Here is a 20,905-nt window from a genome sequence, read left to right on the forward strand (position 1 = left end):
CAGGCATGTGCCCTGACTGGGAATTGAACCAGCAACCCTTTGGTTCGCAGGTCGGCACTCAATCCACTGAGCCACACCAGTCAGGGCGAGACTACTTTCATTTGGGGAGATAAAGTGAAAAAAGGGAGAAAGAACAACCAGCCGCTGAGCTCAGCTGAGCCCCCGCTGCCCACATGGTCGTCTCCCCTCCCCTGGCTCTCGCTGCCTTTACGGCCTGGGAGGTACAGCTTGAGCCTGATTCACACACTCTTCACGTTGCTTCTTCAGGAAGAACCCTGGGGCTTCCGGTTACTGGACTCCAGCCCCCCCAGCTCTTCTCCCTCCACAAGGGGGGCCCACAGATGGACTTCCGCCAGCAGGCAGGAGCAGCGTCCCACTCAGCCCCCTGGGGCCAGGCTCTGGGTCAGAGACAGAGTGCAGCACTTCAGCAGGGGGGCGGGGGTGTCCAGAGGAAAGAGGCGAGGGCCACGCCAGAGAGGCACTGGATCTATCAGCAGTCTCCCCACACCCTTCCTCCTCTCCAGCCTGCCACCTCCCTGCCTCCCCAGACACCTTGGTGGGAAGAATCCACCCCTAGAGTAGAAGGGACCGTGGAGATCCGCTGGTCCAGTCTCTCCTCACTTTATAGGTGTACCCCACACAGGGCATCGGTGCCCAACGGGGCTGCACTTCCAGACCCCGGCTCTTCCCCTTTTCTCTGTCTCCTGAGACCTTCCTTCTCCCTCTCTCCTTCCTTCCCAGTTCCCTCCCCTCCATTCCTGGCGGAGGAAAGGGAGTGGGGAACCCAGACAGGAAAATGACAGGGTGGGGTCGGAGGACAGGGATCTTGGATCAGAGGGCCTCGGCGTGGTGGGGACAGGTGACACAGCAAGGAGCAGAAACACAGAGATGGACAAAGAGAGCTGGTCCCGAGCCACCTGGGCGTTTATGCCTCTGCCCCGGGCCCCTTTGCCCGCGAGGCTCCGCCCGGCCCCGCCACTCAGGCACCCAGCCCAGCAGTCACTTCCGTTCTCTCTTCTCCTCCAGCCTGGCCTTCTCCGTGTCCTGGTCTTTGCCAAGTTTCATCCTTTTCATGCCCAGCGGGGTGTTGAAGTACCAGCCCTGGGCGGGAGGAGGAGGAAGAGGAGGAGGAGGAGACGTGCACTGGGTCTGGCCCTCCATTCTGCCTCCTGACCTCACCCCTCCCATTTTCACGGATCTGAGTCCGCCGTGGCCTTCCCTCCTCTCCTCCCCGGCCTGGCATCCTGCTAGAGCCACGGTTTCCATTGCTCCCAAGAATGCTCCCGGCCACAGTGTCACCACTGTTGGGGGCAAGCCCTGTCTCCCTGCCCTGCGGCCCTCTCTCCTGTGCTCCCAGGGCCATCTCGCCACCGCGGGGGAGCCAGAACCAGCCCAGGGCTCGTGATCCACTGGTGGTGCCTTCAGGCTCCCGCTCTGGAGGGAACCAGGGCAGCCGGTCCTGCCCGCATATGTCCTGTGACTTCTGTCCCTCCCAGGCTGAACTCCCTGGGGGAGCAGAGAGAGGGACCAAGGCGTGCTGTGCTTCAGAGAGCCGGCTCCCTGGCTGGTGCTGGCTCACAGCCCTCCCCCCGGCTTCCGTCCTCCTCGCATCCCCAAGCCTCACCTTCAGGGACTCCTCCTCCTCCCTGCACACTGGCTCCAGCTTTGCCAGATGAGCCAGGAACTCTGAGGCCACCAGGGGCCGCTTGGACAACTGCAGGATCCGCCGCTGGGTGAGCACCGATCGGATGGTTTGGAGAATGTGACTGGGCGTGTAGCCATCGGACACCCTGGCCAGGGCACTGATGTCCAGGCTCTGGGTCACCTGGACGCCCTGGGCATCCAGCATACGCTTCCAGAGCACTGCAGGCATGGGGGAGGACACGGGGCAGGGAGGGCAGTGGGTGCCTCCGCCCGTGTCTGGGACGAGCTGTGTGCTTCTGGAGAGCGGGCCTCTGCTCCCGGGAAGGCAGGGGTCATCCTCCCCTCTCAGCACCAGGGAACAAGACACGAGGACTTAAGTGGCCTGCCTGTGGCCAGAGAGCCAGGCCAGGACCCTCACTGGGTTGCTTGTGTAGCGGTCACCCTTCTAGAGCACCTGGCTGTGGCGGGGCTGCCCAGACTGCAGTGGGGGATGGCAAGAAGGGTGGGGAGGCTTTGGCAGGGGTGGTCCCCGGACCCCTCCTCTGGCCCGTCCCCATAGCCCCGGGGCCTCACCATAGCGAGAAGCATAATCGGGTCGAGGAATGAAGAGAACCCGCTCGTAGGTCCGGCACAGCCCCTTCAGCTCGGCGAGCTGCGGCCTGTCCGTGGTCCCTATCAGCATGACACGGTCTCGGGGACTCAGCAGTTGCAAGGCCTTGGTGAGGTTCTTCTCTATTCGCTTTGGGTCCATCTGCTCTAGGGAGACAGGGGTGGTGGGTTCAGGACACGGTGACATCATACAGGCTTCTAGGATCTCAGGGCGCCTGTCCACGCTCACGTGGACCCTGAGAGGCAGATGGGAGCGGCTGTGGGTCCTGCTTCAAGGCCAAGGAAGTAAGGCAGGGGGAGGACAGGGGACTGATCTAAGGCCACACAGTGGGTGCTGTTTGGAGTGGCCTGCCAGGGACCCAGGCTGCCTGCCCGTGGTCTCTCACCCCCTTCTCTTCTTTGGGGACCTTCTTGTAGAAGTTCTTCTCGGCATTCCCAATCCAGATCACCGAGGGCTGTAGCAGCCGAGCCAGCTGGACAGGCCCGCAAATGGAAACCTGACGTTAGATACCTCTAGGCAAGGTTCACCTCCCCATCGGGTCCAGCCCAGGGTCAGGGCCGCACTCGGGCAGTGGTGACCTCGGAGCTCCAGCCTTCACGTAGCACGTCCTGCCGACCCCACCCGCCAGCCCTTTGCACGCACATCACGCCTTGGTGTGAGCAGAGTCCCTGCCCTCCCTGGGGAATGGGCGGAGCTACATCATAGGCCTCATTTCTCCTTCCATTTCCCCCCCCACCTCCCCCATTACCAGGGCTTTGGGTGTCCAACAAACTCCTCCTGCCAGGGCTTGGTAAGGACCCCACCAGCTCCCAGCGGGTGACCTCCTGAGCATAAAGCCCACCCTGTTCTGTTTCTGCAGTCGGAGAACTAGAAAGGCCCACCTTGAAGATGATGTGCACTAACATCTGCACCCCGGCCTTGCCCGGGTATTTGCCCTGCAGGTTGGCAGGCGACAGGTCGAACAGGTTGGCACCGGTTTCTGTGCACACGGCGTTGACTAGCATCTTCTTCCCCGTGCCAGCGGGGCCCACCAGGAGGATGGAGCGAATGAGGGGGGCCATGGAGTGTATATCTGGGGAGCCTGCGATGGGAAACAGGGCCAGAGGCAGGCGGCAGGCTGTCAGCGGGCCCAGGGGTGGGACACTGTGCAAGGCGACGTCCAAGGTCCAGGGCTGGGTGGGGGGACGTTCTGGTCCCGGTTGCACTGCCTCCCCCGGGGCCTGAGCAGTCAGTGCCCAGGCAAGCGTGCCCAGAGCGACAGCCTAGAGGACTTCCAGTGGCTCAGCCATCACAGTGACTACACATGCATGTCCAGAGGGAGCCCTCTGCCCCTTCTGCTGTCCTTTCTGTTCCCACCCTTGCGTTAAGAAGGGGTGCAAAGCCCTGGCTGCTGTGGCTCAGTGGATTGAGCGTTGGCCTGAGAACCAAGTGTCGCTGGTTCGATTCCCAGTCAGGGCACATGACTAAGTTGCACGTCAGGTCCCCAGTTGGGGGCGCGAGTGAGAGGCAACCACACAGTGATGTTTCTCTCCCTCTCTTTCTCCTTTCCCCTCTCTCTAAAAATAAATAAACAAGCAAACAAATAAAAAATTTTTTTAGAAAGGGGGTGCAGCTAAAGGGCATGGGACCAACCATTTCAGAAAGACCCAGTCCTCTGGAAATAAGACAGATGATAGGGCATCACTTGGGACTGAGTAAGACGCTGGAAGTATGGCCTCCTTGGCAGCTCAAGAGCCCACGTGACTTCTGGGGTGGTCCTGGCTGTGTGTGACCTCCAGCAGGGGCCAGAGGCCAGCAGGAGGAGTCCAACACAAGTCCCCGGCATGGGGCACTGGATGCACAGGCTGGATGTGGCCTCCATAGCCATGCCACTCCCCTCCCCCAGGCTCCCCGCCCCAGAGCCTCTCACCAAGCCGGAGGATGCAGTACAAGGCAACGTTCTGTCGAATGTCAAACAGGGAAGGCATGGGAAGCTTGTTGGCCAAACTCAGAGTGGATCCAAGATAGAGGAAGTCACCTGGGGAACAGGTGGCCACCTGGTGAGTGGCACTCACTAGGCAGGGCCAAGAGAGAGAGGACCACTCAGGGAGAAGATTCACTTCAGAGGGTCGTAGTCGGCCGCCAGGAAGGCCAAGGCCGGGGGGCCCTGGGCACCGTTCCTCAGCCTGGAAGCAGGCGCTGGGGAGGAGTCTCACCAACAAAGTCCTTCAGTGCCACTGTCTTGTTCTTCTTTAGAAAGCCAAGGACAACGACCTCTTCAAACAGAGAGACCACGGACCTGGCAGAGGATGGTGCAGGGGTCCCCGAGGACAAAGGCACATGGAGACAGGGATGAGTGGGGTGTTATCACAAGCATGAGAAGAGGGGCTAAGGGGCCCTCCCTCTACTCTACTTCCTTGGTCAATGTCGAGAGTGCCACCAGACAGCCAGCGTCAGCGGTGTGGCCGCAGCCCACAGGCCTGGAAGGCCATCTGCCCCCACCAGTGGGTGCCCTATGGGCTGAGGGGGTATGAGAAGGACCAGCGCCCTCTGTGTTGCTCCCTCCATCGATCTGTCCCAGCCCAAAGTGCCACCATCCGAAACCCAGCCATTCAGGTGGCTCATCACTCTGTTCCTGGGAACCACATTTAAGGGATACACGCTCTGGGAGGGGTGGCCATTCAAGTAGCTACAGTCAACGTGCCCATGACTCGCTTCACGAGAGGGCTGCGTAGAAAGGGACCTCTGACAAGTTCCTTGATGCCCCAGAGTGGGACGTCCCGGGGGAGAGATGGCTTTGGGAGGGACAGCGCTGATTAAGGCGAAGGTTGGAAGGAGCATTTAGAACAATACTCCACTTATTTCTTATTCTGAGTCATCATTTCAAAGCCCTTTCTTCTGTTTCTGTGTGGTTGTCACAGCTCTCTTGTGCGTTTGCTGGGGGAGGTGCCTGGTTAACCAGGACACGGAGTCAGAGAGGTTAAGTGACTTTTCTGAGGTCACACAGCAACAGAACCAGGACTTGCTCCACCACCCACAACAAGGGGGGGGGGTCTGCTACCTGTCCGCGGTCAGATCTTTTTCCTTCTTCTTCCCAGCCTTCGTCACAGTTTTTTTCTGGTTGGAAACAAGCACATAGGAAATGGTCCTGCGTCCCGTGCCTCCCCCACGGTGTCCCCTCTCTTGTCCCAGTCAGGCCCCTCATCTTGCCTTCGGAGGCTTGAAGGGTCTCCCCTCCTCCCGGTCCACAGCCAGACGCAGGCTCTTCAGCTCCTGACGCATCAGCTCATCCACCTGCAGAGACAGCGGAGCAAGTAGAGGGGCCGCCAGGGCGGGGGGAGGACAGGCAGGAGAGGCCAGGTTGGAGGCTGGGGTGCAGAGGGAGACAGCGGCCTCAGAGCAGAGCCAGATGAGCGCAGTGAGGGCAGCAGGTGGCCACCAACCTTCTTCGGTGTTCTTTCAGAGCCCTTGGCCTCGGCATTTGTCCCGGGTCCCCGCACCTGCCCCCACTCAGTCCTAACCCGTATTCTACTCATGCAAGAGTCCTGCTCTCAGCTGGCATCAATGGGGGGACAAGCCCCCAGCGTGGAGCGGATGGGCTTTCAGCTGACGCCCCAGACCCACCCTGAGGAGTCGCATGACCTCTCGGCCTCATTTCATTGGGAAAATCACGTGATCTAATGATCCAAGGGCACATCAGAGCTCTTTAAGTGTTGGTGAGGACAATGGTGGGTGTGACCCCAGCTCAGAGCACCCCCATCCCCTCACCGCCAGGCCGTGGGGGAGAAAGAGGGACCCAGGGAGGCAGAGGACAGTGGGGACCAGGAGGGACCGAGATGGCCTGTGCAGGGAGGGCCATGCCTAGAAGATATACTGCAAGGCCTGAGCGGCTCTGAGCGAGAGGCGGAGTGGAGGGCAGAGGGGACAGAGCCCGAAGCAGCCGGAGGCCGGGCCCGGAAGAGGGAGCCTGCAGAGCTGCCCGGAGCCAGGGCTCCCACCTGTATCCGGATCTCCTGCTCCATTTCCTTCCTCTTCTCCACCCGGAGGGCCTCGGAGTCAAAACTCTGTCTGGGGTGGATGCTGTCGTGGCGGTTCTTCCACTTGGCTGAGCGCGGGAGGTGGATGGGGTGGAGGTCAGAGCCCCAGGTGGATTCACCCCCACCCCCACACCCCACAGCACATGAGGCCCAGGAACCTGGCCCTGGCCTTACCCGGGCCACAGAGAGAGGTCTGATCCTAAGGCCTGACTGCAGGATTCAGACCCAAACCCGTAACGTCCCCCACCCACGCCCCCTTTGGCATTATTCCCTTGGCTTACACACCCACAGAGCCACCTCATGACCCACATGGCACATGGCCACTTTCCCCAGGCCCCAGGGTCTCTCCGGGGCCCCACAAGGCCTGGACAGCTTCCCAGGCTCCCCCCTCACTTTTATACTCCTCGTGCCCAGCACTGATCAGGGGTATACATTTGGATGGCAACACTTCCAGCATTGCATCTGCTTCCTGGAATAGAAACGCCCTTTGACCGTGACCCCCTTGCCTCCCCGATCCCCCTGCTCCAAGCCCAGTTCTCACCCAGACCAGTCTTCCCACCAGGTAACCCCTCCAGCTTTGCTCCCCCGCCCACGTGGTCCACACATCCAGGAGCTGCCTTACCCCCTTCCCAGTCTTTTCCTTCTTCCCTTCCTTCTTCTCTTTTTTCTCCTTTTCTTTTTCCTTCTTCTTGCTCTCCTGGGCCTGCATCTCCAGTTCCATTTTCACCTGCGACCAACGATAAGAGACATTTCAGAGAAGACCAAGGGCATTTTACAGACGCAAGAGAATCCAGGGCCTGTGGCCGGGTGGACTCGGGATCCCCAAGGCCTAGGGGACGTGTGGGGTCCCGATGGTTGAGAGTCCAGAAAGAGGGGCCCAAGTGACAGTGTTCTGACCAGAGCGGCCACTCTCTCCTGGCCCATGGGCTTGTAGAGTTACAACAGTCTCTCTCTCCAGGCATTTCCTCTCCCTGGCCAAGGATGCTTCTCCAGATGCAGGGACCCCTCTCCCCCAAACGCTCTTCCTAACTGCATAAACTTCCTCCGGCCACCTCTGCTGGCACTGATGCAGACCTCGTCCCCGCACCCCAGTGCCAAACCAGCTCACACTCAGTACCCTCTGTAACCTCAGACCCACCAGCCACAGAAGGCCTCCCCCCGCCCCCGCCCCCGCCCCCCGCCCCCGCCCCCCGCTCCAGGGTACCTGTTCTGGAGTCTTGTCTGAGAAGATCAGGCAGGATCCACCTAAAGACTCATCTGGATAATCCGGGAATCGGCCAGTAAGGTCACTAAGTGAACACAAGATGGTCGAAGAGACGGCCTGGTGGGTGGACGGATGGATGGACAGACGGGCAGGTGGAGGGGTGGGCAGAAGGTGGGTGGGAGGATGAAGAGATGACAGAGGGAAGGACAGGGGACGACAGAGGACCAGGGAGACCGAGAGAGAGACGGAAGAAGGGACAGAGAGTTGCGGAACAGAAAGGACAGGTTACTCAGGGGATGTTCCTGGATGCTTTCCCCATTTTTTTCAGGCATTTTCTCTTCCATCCGGGGAAATAGAAAGTCGTGTGTGGAGACGGTGCTGTAGGTCGGGGGCCCACGTGTGAGCAGCGTGTTGGTGGCATGGGGGTGAGTGGGAAAAGGGGCCCAGACTAGACCAGAGGACAGGACGGGGTGAGGACATGGGTGAAGAGGGACAAGGGCTAAGGGTTGAGTCAGCTGAGGCTGGGGACACTGACTGGCACTCGATAAACCACTGTCGGATCTGCTCCTTAATTTTCTCCTTCATGTCGGGCCCCTCCGTCTCTCGGAGGTAGTTCTGGGTCTTCTCCATGGCCCGCTGGAACTCCTCCTCCTTCTCCAGCTGGTGGAGCCTCCGGACGTCCTCCCTGAGGCCGGCCCGGGACAGGACGTCCGAGTGCTCTGCCTGGTTGCGGGGCGGGAGCTGGGGACACGGGAGGGGGCCGAGGGACTCAGGCATGGGAGCGGGGAGGACCCGGCCGCAGGCCCACACACCTGCCCCCACGCGTCCCCTATACACGTGCCTCGCATGCACACCCACACGGAACATCAGGCATGCCTGCATCAGGAGAAATTGTGTTTGGAGCTGAAACTCGTCTGTGTAAATTACTCTGATAATGAGTTTGCTAGATGCATCCGGGCGGGCCCCCCTGCCCGCTCTCCCAGCGCACCCTCCCCTGTGGGCCTCTGGCCCCAGCCCCCACCCGCGCCCCCGCCCGGCACCCGCGTCGGCAGCCTCGCTCGCAGCCACTTTCCCGCCTCATTGGCTCCCAAATGTATTTTAAATATCACTGTGCGCAGAGACAATTACTGAAAACGCTGAGCTCACACTGCTGATGGGCCCGGGCGGCCCGGCTCATTCCTCACCCGCCGCCGTGCCGTGCCCCCCTGCCCCCTCCCCACCAAAGCCCGACCCCGGGCCTCCTGGGGGCTCAGCTCATCAGCCCCCCAACAAGCCTCTGACCTCCACTCCCACGCAGGAGCCCCCAAGACTCCTAGAGTAGCCATCCCAGCCCCACCCCCAATCCCTCTGCCCCCCTCCCCCGCAGACCCCTTTATCAGCCAGGTCTCCATGGGCTCTGCCCACTGCCAAGCTCCATCCCAGGGATCCTATCGCTCGCCCCTGTCACCCTAAGTCCGTGGAGACCAGCTGGATGAAGGAAGCGTCAGAGAACAGAGGCCAGACAAATTCGGGGAGAAGGACCTGTTCGCCACCTGTGCACACAGCCCGGGGTCTGTCCCTCTTACCACCCACCCACGCCCACGCCCACACTGACGTTGAGTCACTCACACTTAGCCCTTCTCCCTGCATGCAGAGGAGAAGCAAGCCAGGGGCCCCCAGAGCAGGTCGGGAGCTGATGGCCCTAAGAATGTTCCAGTGGGGGGGGGGTCCCCCAATCCCAGCTGCGCCCTGCGGCTCTCCCACTGGGCTGCAGCCTCTTCCCTCTGCTGGGCCCACCTGTGCAGCCCTCCTCCAGCCAAGGGCACGGACCTGGGGTTCAGGATACTCAGTGCTACCGTCCCTCATCCCAAACCCACATCTGAGATCCTTCTAAGGGCTCCAGGGGAGGGAGGGTGGGAAGGGGCACTGCTTTCCTGTCCTCTCCTCTTTCTGAGCGAAACCCTGAAGGATCCCTCGGGTACCCTGGCGGTGGCCTGGCCCCCCTCCATCACACCCAGCACAGTCCTGAGTGGCGGGTGTTGAGGGCAGTGAGGGCTGGACATGGCCGCACTCTGGGGCTGGGGCCCAGAGGGACAAAGCCAGGAGCGGCACCCAACACACTGGCCAGCCCTGTGCCCACCCGCGGCCACGGAGGGACTCACCATGCCGATGAACTCCATCTCCGTTTGCCGGTCCCACTGAGTGCGTTTCCTCTGCAGGTAACCTTTCCACATCTGGGGGGACACACGGGCCCAGACGCTCCCCACACTGCGTTTCTTCAGGGATGTGGCTCTAAAGCTCAGCCCCGGGGAGAGGCAGCGGCCACTCTCTCCAGAAGGTCTGCTAGGGGAGGTGTGGGTGGGAGGCGGGGGACGAGGTGGGGAGGCTCCTGAGCAGGAACAGCCCAGAGCAGGGAGGGGCAGGGATGCACCCAAGCCGTCGGGCCCCAAGGCTTTGTTCCCTCAGGCCCAGGCCCACCCAGGAATTCCCTCCGCATCTCCACCTTGAATCTGCTGTATCTTTTGAGGCACACATTGAAGTCCTGCCACCCCCAAGAAGCACTTACCCCTCTCCTGTCTCAGAATACCCACAGCGTTGGAAGCAAACACTCCGTTCCACCCAGACGCATAAACCCCAGCGCTATAGGGACTATGGAGCTCCCTTAACTAATTCCTACTTTTCTGACACAAGGAAACTGAGGCTGATGATGGAACATGGTCTCTCCCGGTCCCAGAACCTGTCACTGCAGAGCTGAGACCAGGGCTGCCAGCCACCCTTAGACCTGTGGACAACCCAGGGCCAGCATGTGGAGGGAGGGGCACTGGGCAGAGGGAGTGTGGACAGGCTCCTGTCCCGGCTCCTGGGACTAGCAGAGGAACGGCCCACCGAAACGGCCTTTGATTAGTGTACATACTGGAGAACTGGAAGACTGGGAAGCAGGATTTCCATACCCTTGATATCTGGCAACAGGGACAAAATGACTTGCTTTGGCTTCCAGGGGGAAGTGGAGCTCTGTTTTGGGGGCCAACCCTCCTTACAAGGAGGCGAGAATCTGCAGGCAAGGACCTCCTCCTCCTCCATGGGGCAGTGAAACATGGGGTTGGGCACCCAGATGCAGGGGCTCTGATTGGGACACCCTGCCTACTGATCAGTAATCAAAATCTAGCCCATTTGGAGAGGGTATCTGTTCTCAGGGTGATGTCTGTTAGTTGGTTGGTTTGCTTTTGGGTTTTGGTAGAAAGAGGTTCTAAGTTTCCTCTCAGGCTGGCAGATAGAAGTTTTTGAGGCATTGGGACTTGAGGTGGGAGAGGAAACCCAGTCACATGCCGGCCATTCTGGGCCTGCTTCTGGAAAGAAGAGGTGGCAAGGGACTCCTGTGGCAGAGCAGGGTTTTGAACTCTGAACTCTGGAGTGGGGTATTTATACCAAACGCATGCGAATTCTGAAACATGAGTGTTTCTTGGAGATGGTGGTCCTTGAACTCAGGTCTTTCTGCACTGAAAATTTCCCAGAATCCTTCCAGTGTTGTCAAGCTGGTAACCACTACTGCCCAGCTTCGGGGGCAATGACAGAGAGGCCAGGGCCACGCACCGAGGGGACAGCAGGGGGTGGGAGGTGTGGAATGGCCACCAGCAGGTGAGACAGCATGGGGACACCTAGGGACAGGACCGGGTGCTCTGCAGTGAGCAGGATGGGGTGCAATCACGTTATTCCCATGTTAAAGCAGAGGTGGCACCAGGTGGCACAGACGTTTAGGACACCTGAATCACATCAGCTCTCTTCATCATGTTTCCCTTTCCCTCAGCTGCCTGGAGACTCAGGGTATGTTTTAGTGACTTATTTTTAAGTTGTAAGAGTTTCTGAAATGATCATTTACTCTGTTCTGCTACTTTATTATGATCATTCTCCCCTAACTATGATGATCCTTTTGTTTCTAGGGCTTTTATGGTATCCCACTTCAAGTTCTTTTGGGAATAAAGATGCACAACAGAATAAATAATAAACAAATAAGATACATGATTGTTGACCTATAAAGGTCCCTGGTTTAGGCTCTAGTTTTGTGGCCACAGAAATTTAAGCACCTGCACCGCTGTTATCAATTGCTAAGCCATGCAGGCTTCCTGAAGGAGGTGACTGCCTTGCCCTTCTTCCTGGATGCTGGGGAGTTACCTTCTGAATGGTGATAGCTGCTTGGTCCTGACTGAACTTGCGCTGCCCTCCGTCCCTCATCTTCCGTTCCCGCTCCTCGTCTCTCCGAATCTCTCGAACGAAGGTGGCTCGGAGCCGGCCTTGCCTAGCCCGCTCGACCTTTTGCAGCAGGAGTATGGCGTCAGCCCGGGACATTTCTGGAAAGTTCTGGCCAGAGCAGAGAACGAGAAAGGGCTTGTGTGCAGGGGCTCAACTGGGAAATGAGGCAGTGAAGGGCATGCTGGGGGCAGCGAGGTGCCCCAGGCCTGCCCCCCTGTCTTGGTGTTGGAAGGTTACAAGGAGACAAGAGCAGCCTTGAAAGAGGTAGGGGTCCCCCGAAGAGCGCTTTCAGGTGGGTGCGGGGCAGGCTGGCATCTCTATTCCCAGAGCAGGGCTATGGGAGGAGGCTGGGAGGGTGTCCCCTTGACTTGCCTCCTGGGTGGACACTGGCTCCATTCTGGACAGGATCTCTGCCAGCATGAGCTCCCGCTCGTGCAGAGTGCTGGACTGCTCCAGCCGGAAGTATTTGGGGATTGGAACCTCCAGGTCTGCCTTTGGGGCAAGATGGGGGCGGAGGGTCAGGAACCAGGAACCGGACCGTCTTGCTGATACATTACTGTTCCAGCTGCTTACATGGATCCGGGCACTGTTTTCCTCCCTGCTAGAGCCCTGCCATGGGAGATCTGTCATCCCTCTCTCCCCGGCCTCGGTGAATCCTAGCAGATTGTGGTAACTACCAGGCAGTGTCTCCAAAGCTGGCTGTGCACCAGAATCAACTGGGAAGCCTTTACCATGCAGACTCCCAGGCCCTCCCCAGACCACCACATCAGAATGGCTGGGCCTGCAGAATCGATTTGTTTTTTCTAGTTCCCAGCTGAGCCTGATGCAGCTGGTTGGGGAAACTCTGAGGCTGCCGGGGATGTGGAGCAGTGACCCTGACCTTTGGGGCGCACCCAAGGCCCGTGCGGGCGCTCTGTGCTCAGGAACCTGCTGGTGCATTCAGATCACCTGAGGGTCTTGTTTAAATGCAGGTGCAGATTAGTAGGTTTGGGGTGCAGCCAGAGCTTCTGCGTTTTTACAGACTCCTAGGGGATGCTGATGCTGTTGTTCCCAGGACCACACTTTGAGGACCAAGCCTCTAGAGGACTCTCCATCAATCCCTGGCCAACCACGCGGAACATCCGGCCTGACTCTCTAGCCACCCCCACAACTACCTGCATGTACCCCACCTACACACCCTGGTTCCTGAAGCCCCTCTGAGACCAACCCCCATGCCCCATCCATCTGCTTGCCCACCCTCCCTTGCAGATGTCCCATGGGGTGTCCCAGGGAGGTCAAGACCAGCCCCGCCCCCGCCCTCCGCCGGGATGGGCGTGGTCCTGCGTCGCCCCGCCCCCGCACCGGGGTGAGCTTGAGGTCCTGCAGCACGCGGTCCAGGCAGTGGCACTCGCAGAGGTCTGCGCGCACCATCTCATCCTTGAGCTCCAGCACGCGGCCCGCCACATTGTCCAGCAGGCGCCGCAGCAGCCGCCGCTTCTGCGGCTGCACCATCTGGTCGTAGAGGGTATCGAACCGGCGCAGCAGCGCCAGGTAGTACAGGTAGAGCGACGAGAGCCGGTACTGGAAGGACGGCCGCTCCCGGTTGGGCACCGGTTGGAGCAGGGGCTGCTCTTGGTCCAGCAGCTCTTGCAGGGTCACGTGGGAGGAGTCCCAGAGGCGCTGGTAAGCTCTGGAGAGGAGGCGGCATGCACTGGGGTGCTGTGTCAGGGGCGTGGGAATGGGTATTGGGGGCCGGGAGGAGGAGGGTGCTGCTGAGCCTTCCGAGTTCCAGACGGGGTGAGGTTAAGGTGGAGCTCAGTGCAGGGAGGGGCCCTCAGGAGGCGATGGGATGGTAGCTCCGATGAGCCCTCTGGGGCTCAGTGTGAGACTGGGGTCTCCAGGAGTGAAGAATGGCCAGGGCTCTTAGGGGTGCGTGTAAGGAAGAGGCCCCTCAGAGCCGGCAGACAGCCGGTCCCTCCAGGGCGAGGGTGCAGCCCAGGGGTGCTGCAGTGGTCCAGGAGGGTGGGCGGCAGGTGGGCTGTGGGGTGAGTGTAGAGCAAGGTCCCTTCCCCAGAGCGGAGCCCTGGTTCCGGATTCCATGGTCCAGGGGAGGAGCAAAAGCTGACCACAGGCCGGGCAGCCAGCGTTGCTGTGTGCTGGTCTCCAGGCCGGGCTGGCCCAGCATGGCCTCCCCGTCCAGCAGCCCCGCCCCCCCATAGGATCTGAGCAAGAGGCAGCTTGCTCTTTGCTCTCTCAGCCCTGGGGGCTCCACTCCAGCCCCCACTCACCCCTCAGACATGGCACCCACTCCTCGCTCTGTCCTTGGTGAGCTGGTCACGGAATCCACAGAACCTCTGTGGTTCCACTCTGGCTCCACCCCCAGAACAGCCCCGGGTTCAGGGTTCTGTCCCATTGTCCCAATGTTCTAAGGCCGTGGGGGGAGTGACTGGGGATGCATCTCAGAAGATGTCCTGAAGGGAGGGCCAGCTCCCTCGCAGCAAGCCTTGGAAAGTTGGGGCAGAGTGTGGGCACAGCTTTCCTTGTGAGGGTCAAATAAAGGAATGGTCCCCATGTGACGTCACCCTGTAACTGCCAGGCTCTGGTGAATGTTAGTCCTGAAGGTCAGTAGTCCCTCTCTATATCGCAGTTCACTTATCGTGGCCTCACTGTATTGCGGGATTTTTAAAAATAGTATATTTAATTATCACGGGTGTTTCACTATATCGCGGGATGTTGCGGTCCTGTGTACGTATGTTGCTAAAGTTACGTAGGTTTAAGAGTGTAGAATAAGTGTAAGGCTCCTACTTCGCAGGGGGTTCTGGAACGTAACACCTCCAATAAGTGAGGGAATACTGTATTGCTCCAATTATGGGTCTCAGCTGGAGGAAGCTGCTAATCCTTAATGCAGATCCAGCCCCGTTTGCTCTGTGACTGCCCTGGGGGCCCAGGAGGCCATTCTTTGAAAAATACACAACATCATCTCCTGACTCTGGTCCGCTGGCTGACAGTGACCTTTTTGGCTCACTATTAAGTAGGGAATCAATGATTGTAAGCATCCCTGAGGCACCGGGCCAAGGAAAGGGGAGAGGGGAGGCAACGGCAAGGGGGAGCCAGAGACGAGCTCTCAGGTGTTAATGTGCATGTGAGTTACCCGGGGATCTCGCCAAAACTCGGGTTCTGATTCCACAGTCCAGGGCAGGCCTGAGGGTCTGCATTCCTAACAAGCTCCCGGCCATGCAGACGCTGCTGGTCTCTGAATGGCACCCCTGAGGAGCAAGGTAGGAAACCCCCTGGGAGTCAGGAAGAGCCGAGGCCCAGGGGCCAGACCTGGGCCTGCCCTCTTCTAGCTGTGGGACCCAGGCCTGGGTAATGAGTTCTCATCTCACACCTTCCTGTGAGGCTCTTTATTTGAGGAAATGAGTGTGAATGACGCATCGCGGTAGTAGCCCCTGTCACGGAGAGCCTTCTCGGGCACGTGGAGTTGGAGGTGATGAGCTACGTCTCTCCGGTTACAAAGAGAGCATAGGGGATTTCGGACTTAGTCCCTGACTCCTGCCCCTCCGCCCCATCCCTCAGCACTTGGGCGAGCATTTACGGGTCACGTACCCGCAAACTGGAGCAGAGGCTGAATCGGAGAGAAAAAGCACATGGGGTCAGGTGTAAAGTGGGGAACCTGGCTGAGGGCCTTAGACGTGGCCATTGTAGTTTCTTGCAACTTTTCTGTGGGTTTGAGGGTTTTCCGAAATAAAATTGGGGAAGAAAAGTCGTGAGTCTCAAGCCCCTTCCCGCCAGTTTGTTCTGAAATGAAGGAGAAGAAAACGTTCGGGAAGAATGAAAACATCTTTCAGATCCCAGCTGACTCTTTGGAAGCTGGTTTGGGCCTTCCATTTTGTGTATTGAAGAATACATCTGTATACCCCCCTGTGCCCAGCAAGGGACAAAACGATACTTTGCCAGAAATGGCATCACAGAATGTGGCCTGCAGGAGTGACGCAGGAGAAATTTCAGGCCCAGAGAGGGAGTGATGGAACGAGCTGGCCATGTCCCATGTCTGCTCACTGCCAACTAGAACACTGATCACACGCGCTCATGGGGTACACCCCGAAAGAAGGGTTTTTTTTAAAGTATGAGTGTTATTATTCCACCTTGGTGGCCATTAAAAGTGACAATACCCTTGTCCTAAGTCACACCTCACCTTCTCACGTCCGTTTTTGAAATCACCACAGTGCACGGGAGCAGTTCACCCTTTATTTAGCTTCGGCCCAGAGTCACTTGGTGCTGGCGGACTTGGTGACGGCCTTGGTGCCCTCGGACACAGCGTGCTTGGCCAGCTCCCCAGGCAGCAGCAGGCGCACGGCCGTCTGGACTTCCCGGGACGTCAGCGTGGCTCGGCCTGAGTACTGGGCCAGCCGGGCGGCCTCGCCGGCCAGCCGTTCAAACAGGTCATTCACAAATGAGTTCATGATGCTCATGGCCTTGGAAGAGATGCTGATGTCGGGGTGCACCTGGAGACACGACAGGGGGGACACAGGACTATAAGGCCCCCTCACCACCAGTCCCCGGAGGCTGGGGAACAGGACGCGGGGATTCGTTTTTATACTGCCGTATCCCAGTGAAAAAAGAAAACACTTCTCTTAACCACAAGAGGTAACGCTATCAAGTTCCTGTGTAAGCACGTCAGCACCTGTCTTTGAGGAACGGAATCAGTTACACAGCATTTAGCGTTTTCTGTGGAATGCACTTCCATAGCATTCCATAGTGTTTCATTGCGTGGAGGCTTCACAGCTTATATCGTCATTCCTTTTAACGGGCAGTTAGGGGGTTTGTCCCCTTGCCATCAGATTGTGTTACGAGTAAATATGCATCTTTGGACACTTGTACAAGCATCGGGAAGGTTATTCCTGGACGTGGACTGCCAGGTCAAAGGGTGTGTGCGCTTAACTTGGGAGATTGTTACCAAATTACCCTCCAGAGAGCACACCTATGGGACCTGGGCTCGGCATCAGACACGGGGTGTTATAAGACCCGGGTTCTGTGGCTGGATCATGACTCACTCTGTTACGTCAAATAAGGCAGCTTCCTTGGCCTCAGTTTCCTCTTTTGTCACACAAGCTTCCAAAGTAGGTGATCTCTAGTAACACCAATGGTGGGGACCTGATCCCACCCTAAAATGTGAGTAGGCGTGTTTCTCTGTGAGGCGGGAGACAGGTGATTCCTCAGTGACATCCGTCACACCAATGGTGGAGACAGAACTAGACGCCTCTGGTCACCACTGGCAACAGGTGGTCTGAGCCCACAGGAGGGTGGTTTAGCCTACCCCCCCCCCCATGTTGGCATCACATCCCATTGTCCTTGGGGCTGCCGGCTGGGGCAGAGCAGCGGCTCCCCCCCCGAAGGGTTTTGCAGGGTGTGGGTAACTCGCTCAGCATCCCTCCTCTGCAAGGCGAGCTCAGGCCCAAGCCTTCCCTCAGCTTTGAGCCCCAAAGTTAGGCTAAGCTGCAGGGCTCACTCCCTGCCAGTCCCTGCCACTTTCTTCGGGACACTGGAGTCTGTCCTCTGGGGCAGCCCTTCTGGTCACGCCACCCCGCCACTCCGAGAGACCGGGTTGTCAGGTCACTGAACCTGCTCGTGGCATGCAGACTGGGGACAGGCTCCCCCTCTGGGATCTCATCTAATGGAGGGGTAAGAATCTCAGGCATATCGGAGAGACCTGGGCAGGAAACAGAGCCACCCTGCTTCCTCCTGGCCCCTGCTCTGCCTGGATCCTTCAGACACTGTGCTGGGTGCCCATTGGTGCCCCCCAGAATTTGTCAGTGTGCACATCCCAGGGGTCAGTGCTCCTCAGAGGTGGTGGGCTGCCTTAACAGAGAGGGCAACCGTGGGTTAGGGGTGGGGCCAGCAGGCAGTATTCAAGGGGCTTGGCCAGAGTGCGGGCTGACCTTTCCTGCGGTCAGGTCCTGGACTGAGTCAACCCAGTGACCCTTTATGGGCTTCAGGTTCCTCCTCTGTAAGGTAGACCAACCCCCTAGCCCCTCTTTTCTTCTTTTTTCTTTTTTTAAAGATTTTATTTACGTTTTAGAGAAAGAGGAAAGGAGAAAGAAAGAGGGAGAGAAACATCAATGTGTGTGAGATTCATCGATCGGTTGCCTCTCGCATGCCCCCGACTGGGGACCTGGCCCGCAACCCAGGCACGTGCCCTGACCGGGAATCGAACCAGCGACCTTTTGGTTCCCAGGCCAGCGCTCAATCCACCAAGCAACACCAGCCAGGGCCCCCTAGCCCCTCGAAGACTGAGTGCCACTTGTCTGGAAGGCCTTCCCCAAAACTGAGTTCATGCGAAGCGCCCCTCACTCTCGCCGGCACTCACGGAATCTCCTGTTTGCACCGTAATGTGTTCAGCACCTGATCCATCACCTTCAGCCCCGCACTTCGTCCTGGTCTTCCCTTTTAATTATGTGCCACCTCCCATTCCACAGAATCCTCTGGTCTGTCCAGAAGCCCTGGAAGCCTCTGGCCCCTGGTGGGGAGCATGCTTTCAATGTCCCCGGCACATCACAGGGGCCTGACAGGTACTGAGAGGGGCAGGGACCTCTGAGACCAAGCTCAGCCGCCTCGAGAGGGGTGTGGCGTGCGCGAGGCCACTCGTCTGGGCGCCAGGACTCACCCGGGTCCCGACTCAGCCCAGCACCCTCCCAAGCGAGGCTCTCTGCCAGTCCGTGCTACGCTCGCGCTGGCGCCCGGCTCACCTGCTTCAGCACCTTGTAGATGTATATCGAGTAGGTCTCTCTGCGCCGGCTGTGCTTTCTGGGCTTCCTGTCTCCGGAGCGGCGGGCCCTGCGGGGCCCAGATGGCGACTGGCCAGGCTCTGAGCTCATCCTCCTCCCCCTCGCCCAGCTGCCTCCCGTTCCCCCGGCCACTTTTATGAAGTTAGCGGCAGCGGGCCAGGTGGGGCTGGGGACCAGCACCTGGGGTGGAGGGGCGGGGCCTGGCCCGGCCGCATCCAGAACCTGCTCTGGGTTAACCTTGAAAGAGACAATTGCTCTCTCCTCTCCCGCAAGTGATTCTTGTCTCTGAATAAGCAGCCCTCCAGCAACCCTCTCCTCCAGCCGACCATTCCCCAGCGTATCGCAGCCTTGTCAGGGCTCACACACCACCCAACGGCCACACAATCGCCCAGCACCCGCTGAGCTCGGCAGGGCTCAGTGCTGGGGAGAGTCAGAAGGGACACAGGCAGACTGCCCACAGAGCCCCAGAATACCAGGGAAGAGGCGGGACTGGTCCACAGGGGACAATCGCAAAAGTCAGAGGGACACAGTGTGTACTGGGGACAGTTCAGAAAACTCAGCGGGAGCCCCAGTGGCCAGAGAAGGCTTCAAGGAACAAATGGGGGTTTGCAGCTGGTCTTGGGGAGAGGGAAGGCACATGTAACTGGGAGGAATGGGAAAGATAAACAGCATGCAAAGCAGCGTGGGACCAGCGTGTGAGGGGCGCAGTGAGGCTGCTGAGGTGGACGGTGGAGGGGAAACCAGAGCCTGAGGCCCAGAGGAACCCAGGGAGAAACCCTGGGCGGTTCCACAAGGCGGATGGCGTGGGGCCCCTGTGGAAGTTGGGTGCACACGGAAGGGAAGGAAAAGGCGGCTGTTAAGTGGAGTGAGTTGCTCCGCTGTGCACCTGTGGGCAAGCCGGTGTTCCCGGCTCCCAAGTGATGTGATTAAAGGAACCTGAAGCCACGTGAGAAGCAGAGGCTGGGGGGCAGGGTGCCCGAACCAGGAAGAGGTGGGAAGACAGCGAAGACGAGCGTCCCCTGCCTGTGGGTGAGAGCAAGCCTGGGCCGTCAGCCCCGCACTAGACTCCCCTCATCAGTTCCCGACACCCGGCTGCGTCCCACGGGCTGAGGTTTGAGAGGACAGGAAGCCAACCCCTAATCCCAGACCAGGCACTAGCTCATGTTAGGCATTTGCAGACCTCTCTGTTTGGTGGCCTTTTTAAGGGTTCTTCAGTTCTTCGAGACTGGTGTTTCTTTTGGACAGTCAAGCTGACTTTCCTCGGGTCCCGAAGCCCTCCCACCCCTCTGCACTTCAGGTACGCAAACCACACGGAGGCCCAGCGACTTTCGGGGCAGTTGGTAGCACAGCCCAGCCCTCCCACGGCTCACTCTCCATGCCATTCTGCCCCGAACCCGGACAGACCGACAGGCCACCTGCTCTGGGCCCCGCTCAGGCCGCCAAGCAGCAAAGCCAGGTCCCAGGGGGCCGGCAGGCCGGGCAGGAGTCCCAGCCCCTTCTCTGGCCTCCGGGCTCAGCTACAGCGTCTCACCTGACGCTCACTTACCGTCCCTCTGCTGTGCCCCTCCCCCCGGGCCTCCACAGCTCTTGGACTTCAGGGCCACCTGAGAGGATCCTTCTCATCTTTCCACTTAGAGCACCAAGGCCTGCCTTTCTGGAACACTTCCCTGCCTTCTGACTCCTGTGTCCTAAGACCTAAGTCACAAGTTAGCGTCTGATTCATGCCACCTTGCTCTCTGGTCTTGTTGGCTTTCTCGTTAGATCATGAGCTCCTCGGGAGCTCAGACACCGCCTGGGACGTTTTCAGTCTCTGATATACCTCATGGATCTGTGCGCTTTCCCACGGGGAGCGCGCCGGGGAGCAGTCCTGTCGGTGAGGGCGGCCACGGGGGCTAGTCAGCTTCAGCCAGGCCGCGCAGGGCCTTGGGCGGGAGGGCAGTTAGGCGGTGCTGATGAAAATGAAGGCTGGGGACAGGTAAGTAGTACAACTCCCTGTATACAACCAGGAACAGTGGGGCGTGGATTTGGGTGTGAAAAAGCAACTCCTGACCGTTTCTGCCCCTCCCCATGCCCCCAGAGGAAATCAGTAAGTCCGGAGCCTGGGAAGCTGCGTTTTTAGCAAGCGTCCCCAGTGCTGTGACACAGGCCACACGTGACCGGAGAGCCTCAGACCCCTCGGAAAGACCTGCTCCTGCAGAAGGGTTCTCCAAGTGTCCCCAGGCCAGCAGTATCTGCATCACCTGGGAACTTGCTAGGAATGTTCCTTCTTGGTCTCACCCCCGAACTGCTGAACCAGAGCCTTTGAGGGAAGACTCACCAACCTGTGCACTAATGTGTCCCCAGGTGATCCTGACAGGCACTGAAGTTTGTGAGCCATTAGCCTAAGAAAAGGCACAATTTCAAATCAGCAAAAGGGACTGAGGGTTCTTCTGGATCCTAC

At 59.1% G+C, this 20,905-nt stretch overlaps 2 protein-coding genes across 2 annotated transcripts; both read right to left on the reverse strand.

Moving 5' to 3' along the window:
* Positions 1-999: 999 nt before the first annotated feature.
* DRC11L (dynein regulatory complex subunit 11 like) lies at positions 1,000-13,979 on the reverse strand. Its single transcript, XM_090286931.1, has 19 exons — positions 13,969-13,979; positions 13,043-13,370; positions 12,074-12,193; positions 11,624-11,809; positions 9,616-9,687; positions 8,010-8,215; positions 7,475-7,559; positions 6,893-6,997; positions 6,664-6,739; positions 6,232-6,338; positions 5,444-5,527; positions 5,295-5,350; positions 4,450-4,532; positions 4,164-4,271; positions 3,136-3,335; positions 2,640-2,726; positions 2,218-2,395; positions 1,625-1,863; positions 1,000-1,101 (listed from the first exon to the last, which is right to left on the reverse strand). Exons 1-19 carry the CDS (start codon positions 13,977-13,979, stop codon positions 1,000-1,002), a joined length of 2,433 nt encoding a protein of 810 aa, XP_090143057.1.
* A 1,950-nt stretch (positions 13,980-15,929) lies between these two features.
* On the reverse strand, positions 15,930-20,856 carry H2BK1 (H2B.K variant histone 1). Its single transcript, XM_090287706.1, has 3 exons — positions 20,787-20,856; positions 18,427-18,514; positions 15,930-16,185 (listed from the first exon to the last, which is right to left on the reverse strand). The coding sequence occupies exons 1-3, from the start codon at positions 20,840-20,842 to the stop codon at positions 15,949-15,951; spliced, it is 381 nt and encodes a 126-aa protein (XP_090143832.1). The 5' UTR covers positions 20,843-20,856; the 3' UTR covers positions 15,930-15,948.
* Between the last annotated feature and the right edge of the window lie 49 nt (positions 20,857-20,905).

The sequence above is a fragment of the Furipterus horrens genome, unplaced genomic scaffold (genome assembly GCF_987537825.1).
Source record: "Furipterus horrens unplaced genomic scaffold, mFurHor1.1.pri manual_scaffold_9, whole genome shotgun sequence".
Taxonomy (NCBI): domain Eukaryota; kingdom Metazoa; phylum Chordata; class Mammalia; order Chiroptera; family Furipteridae; genus Furipterus; species Furipterus horrens.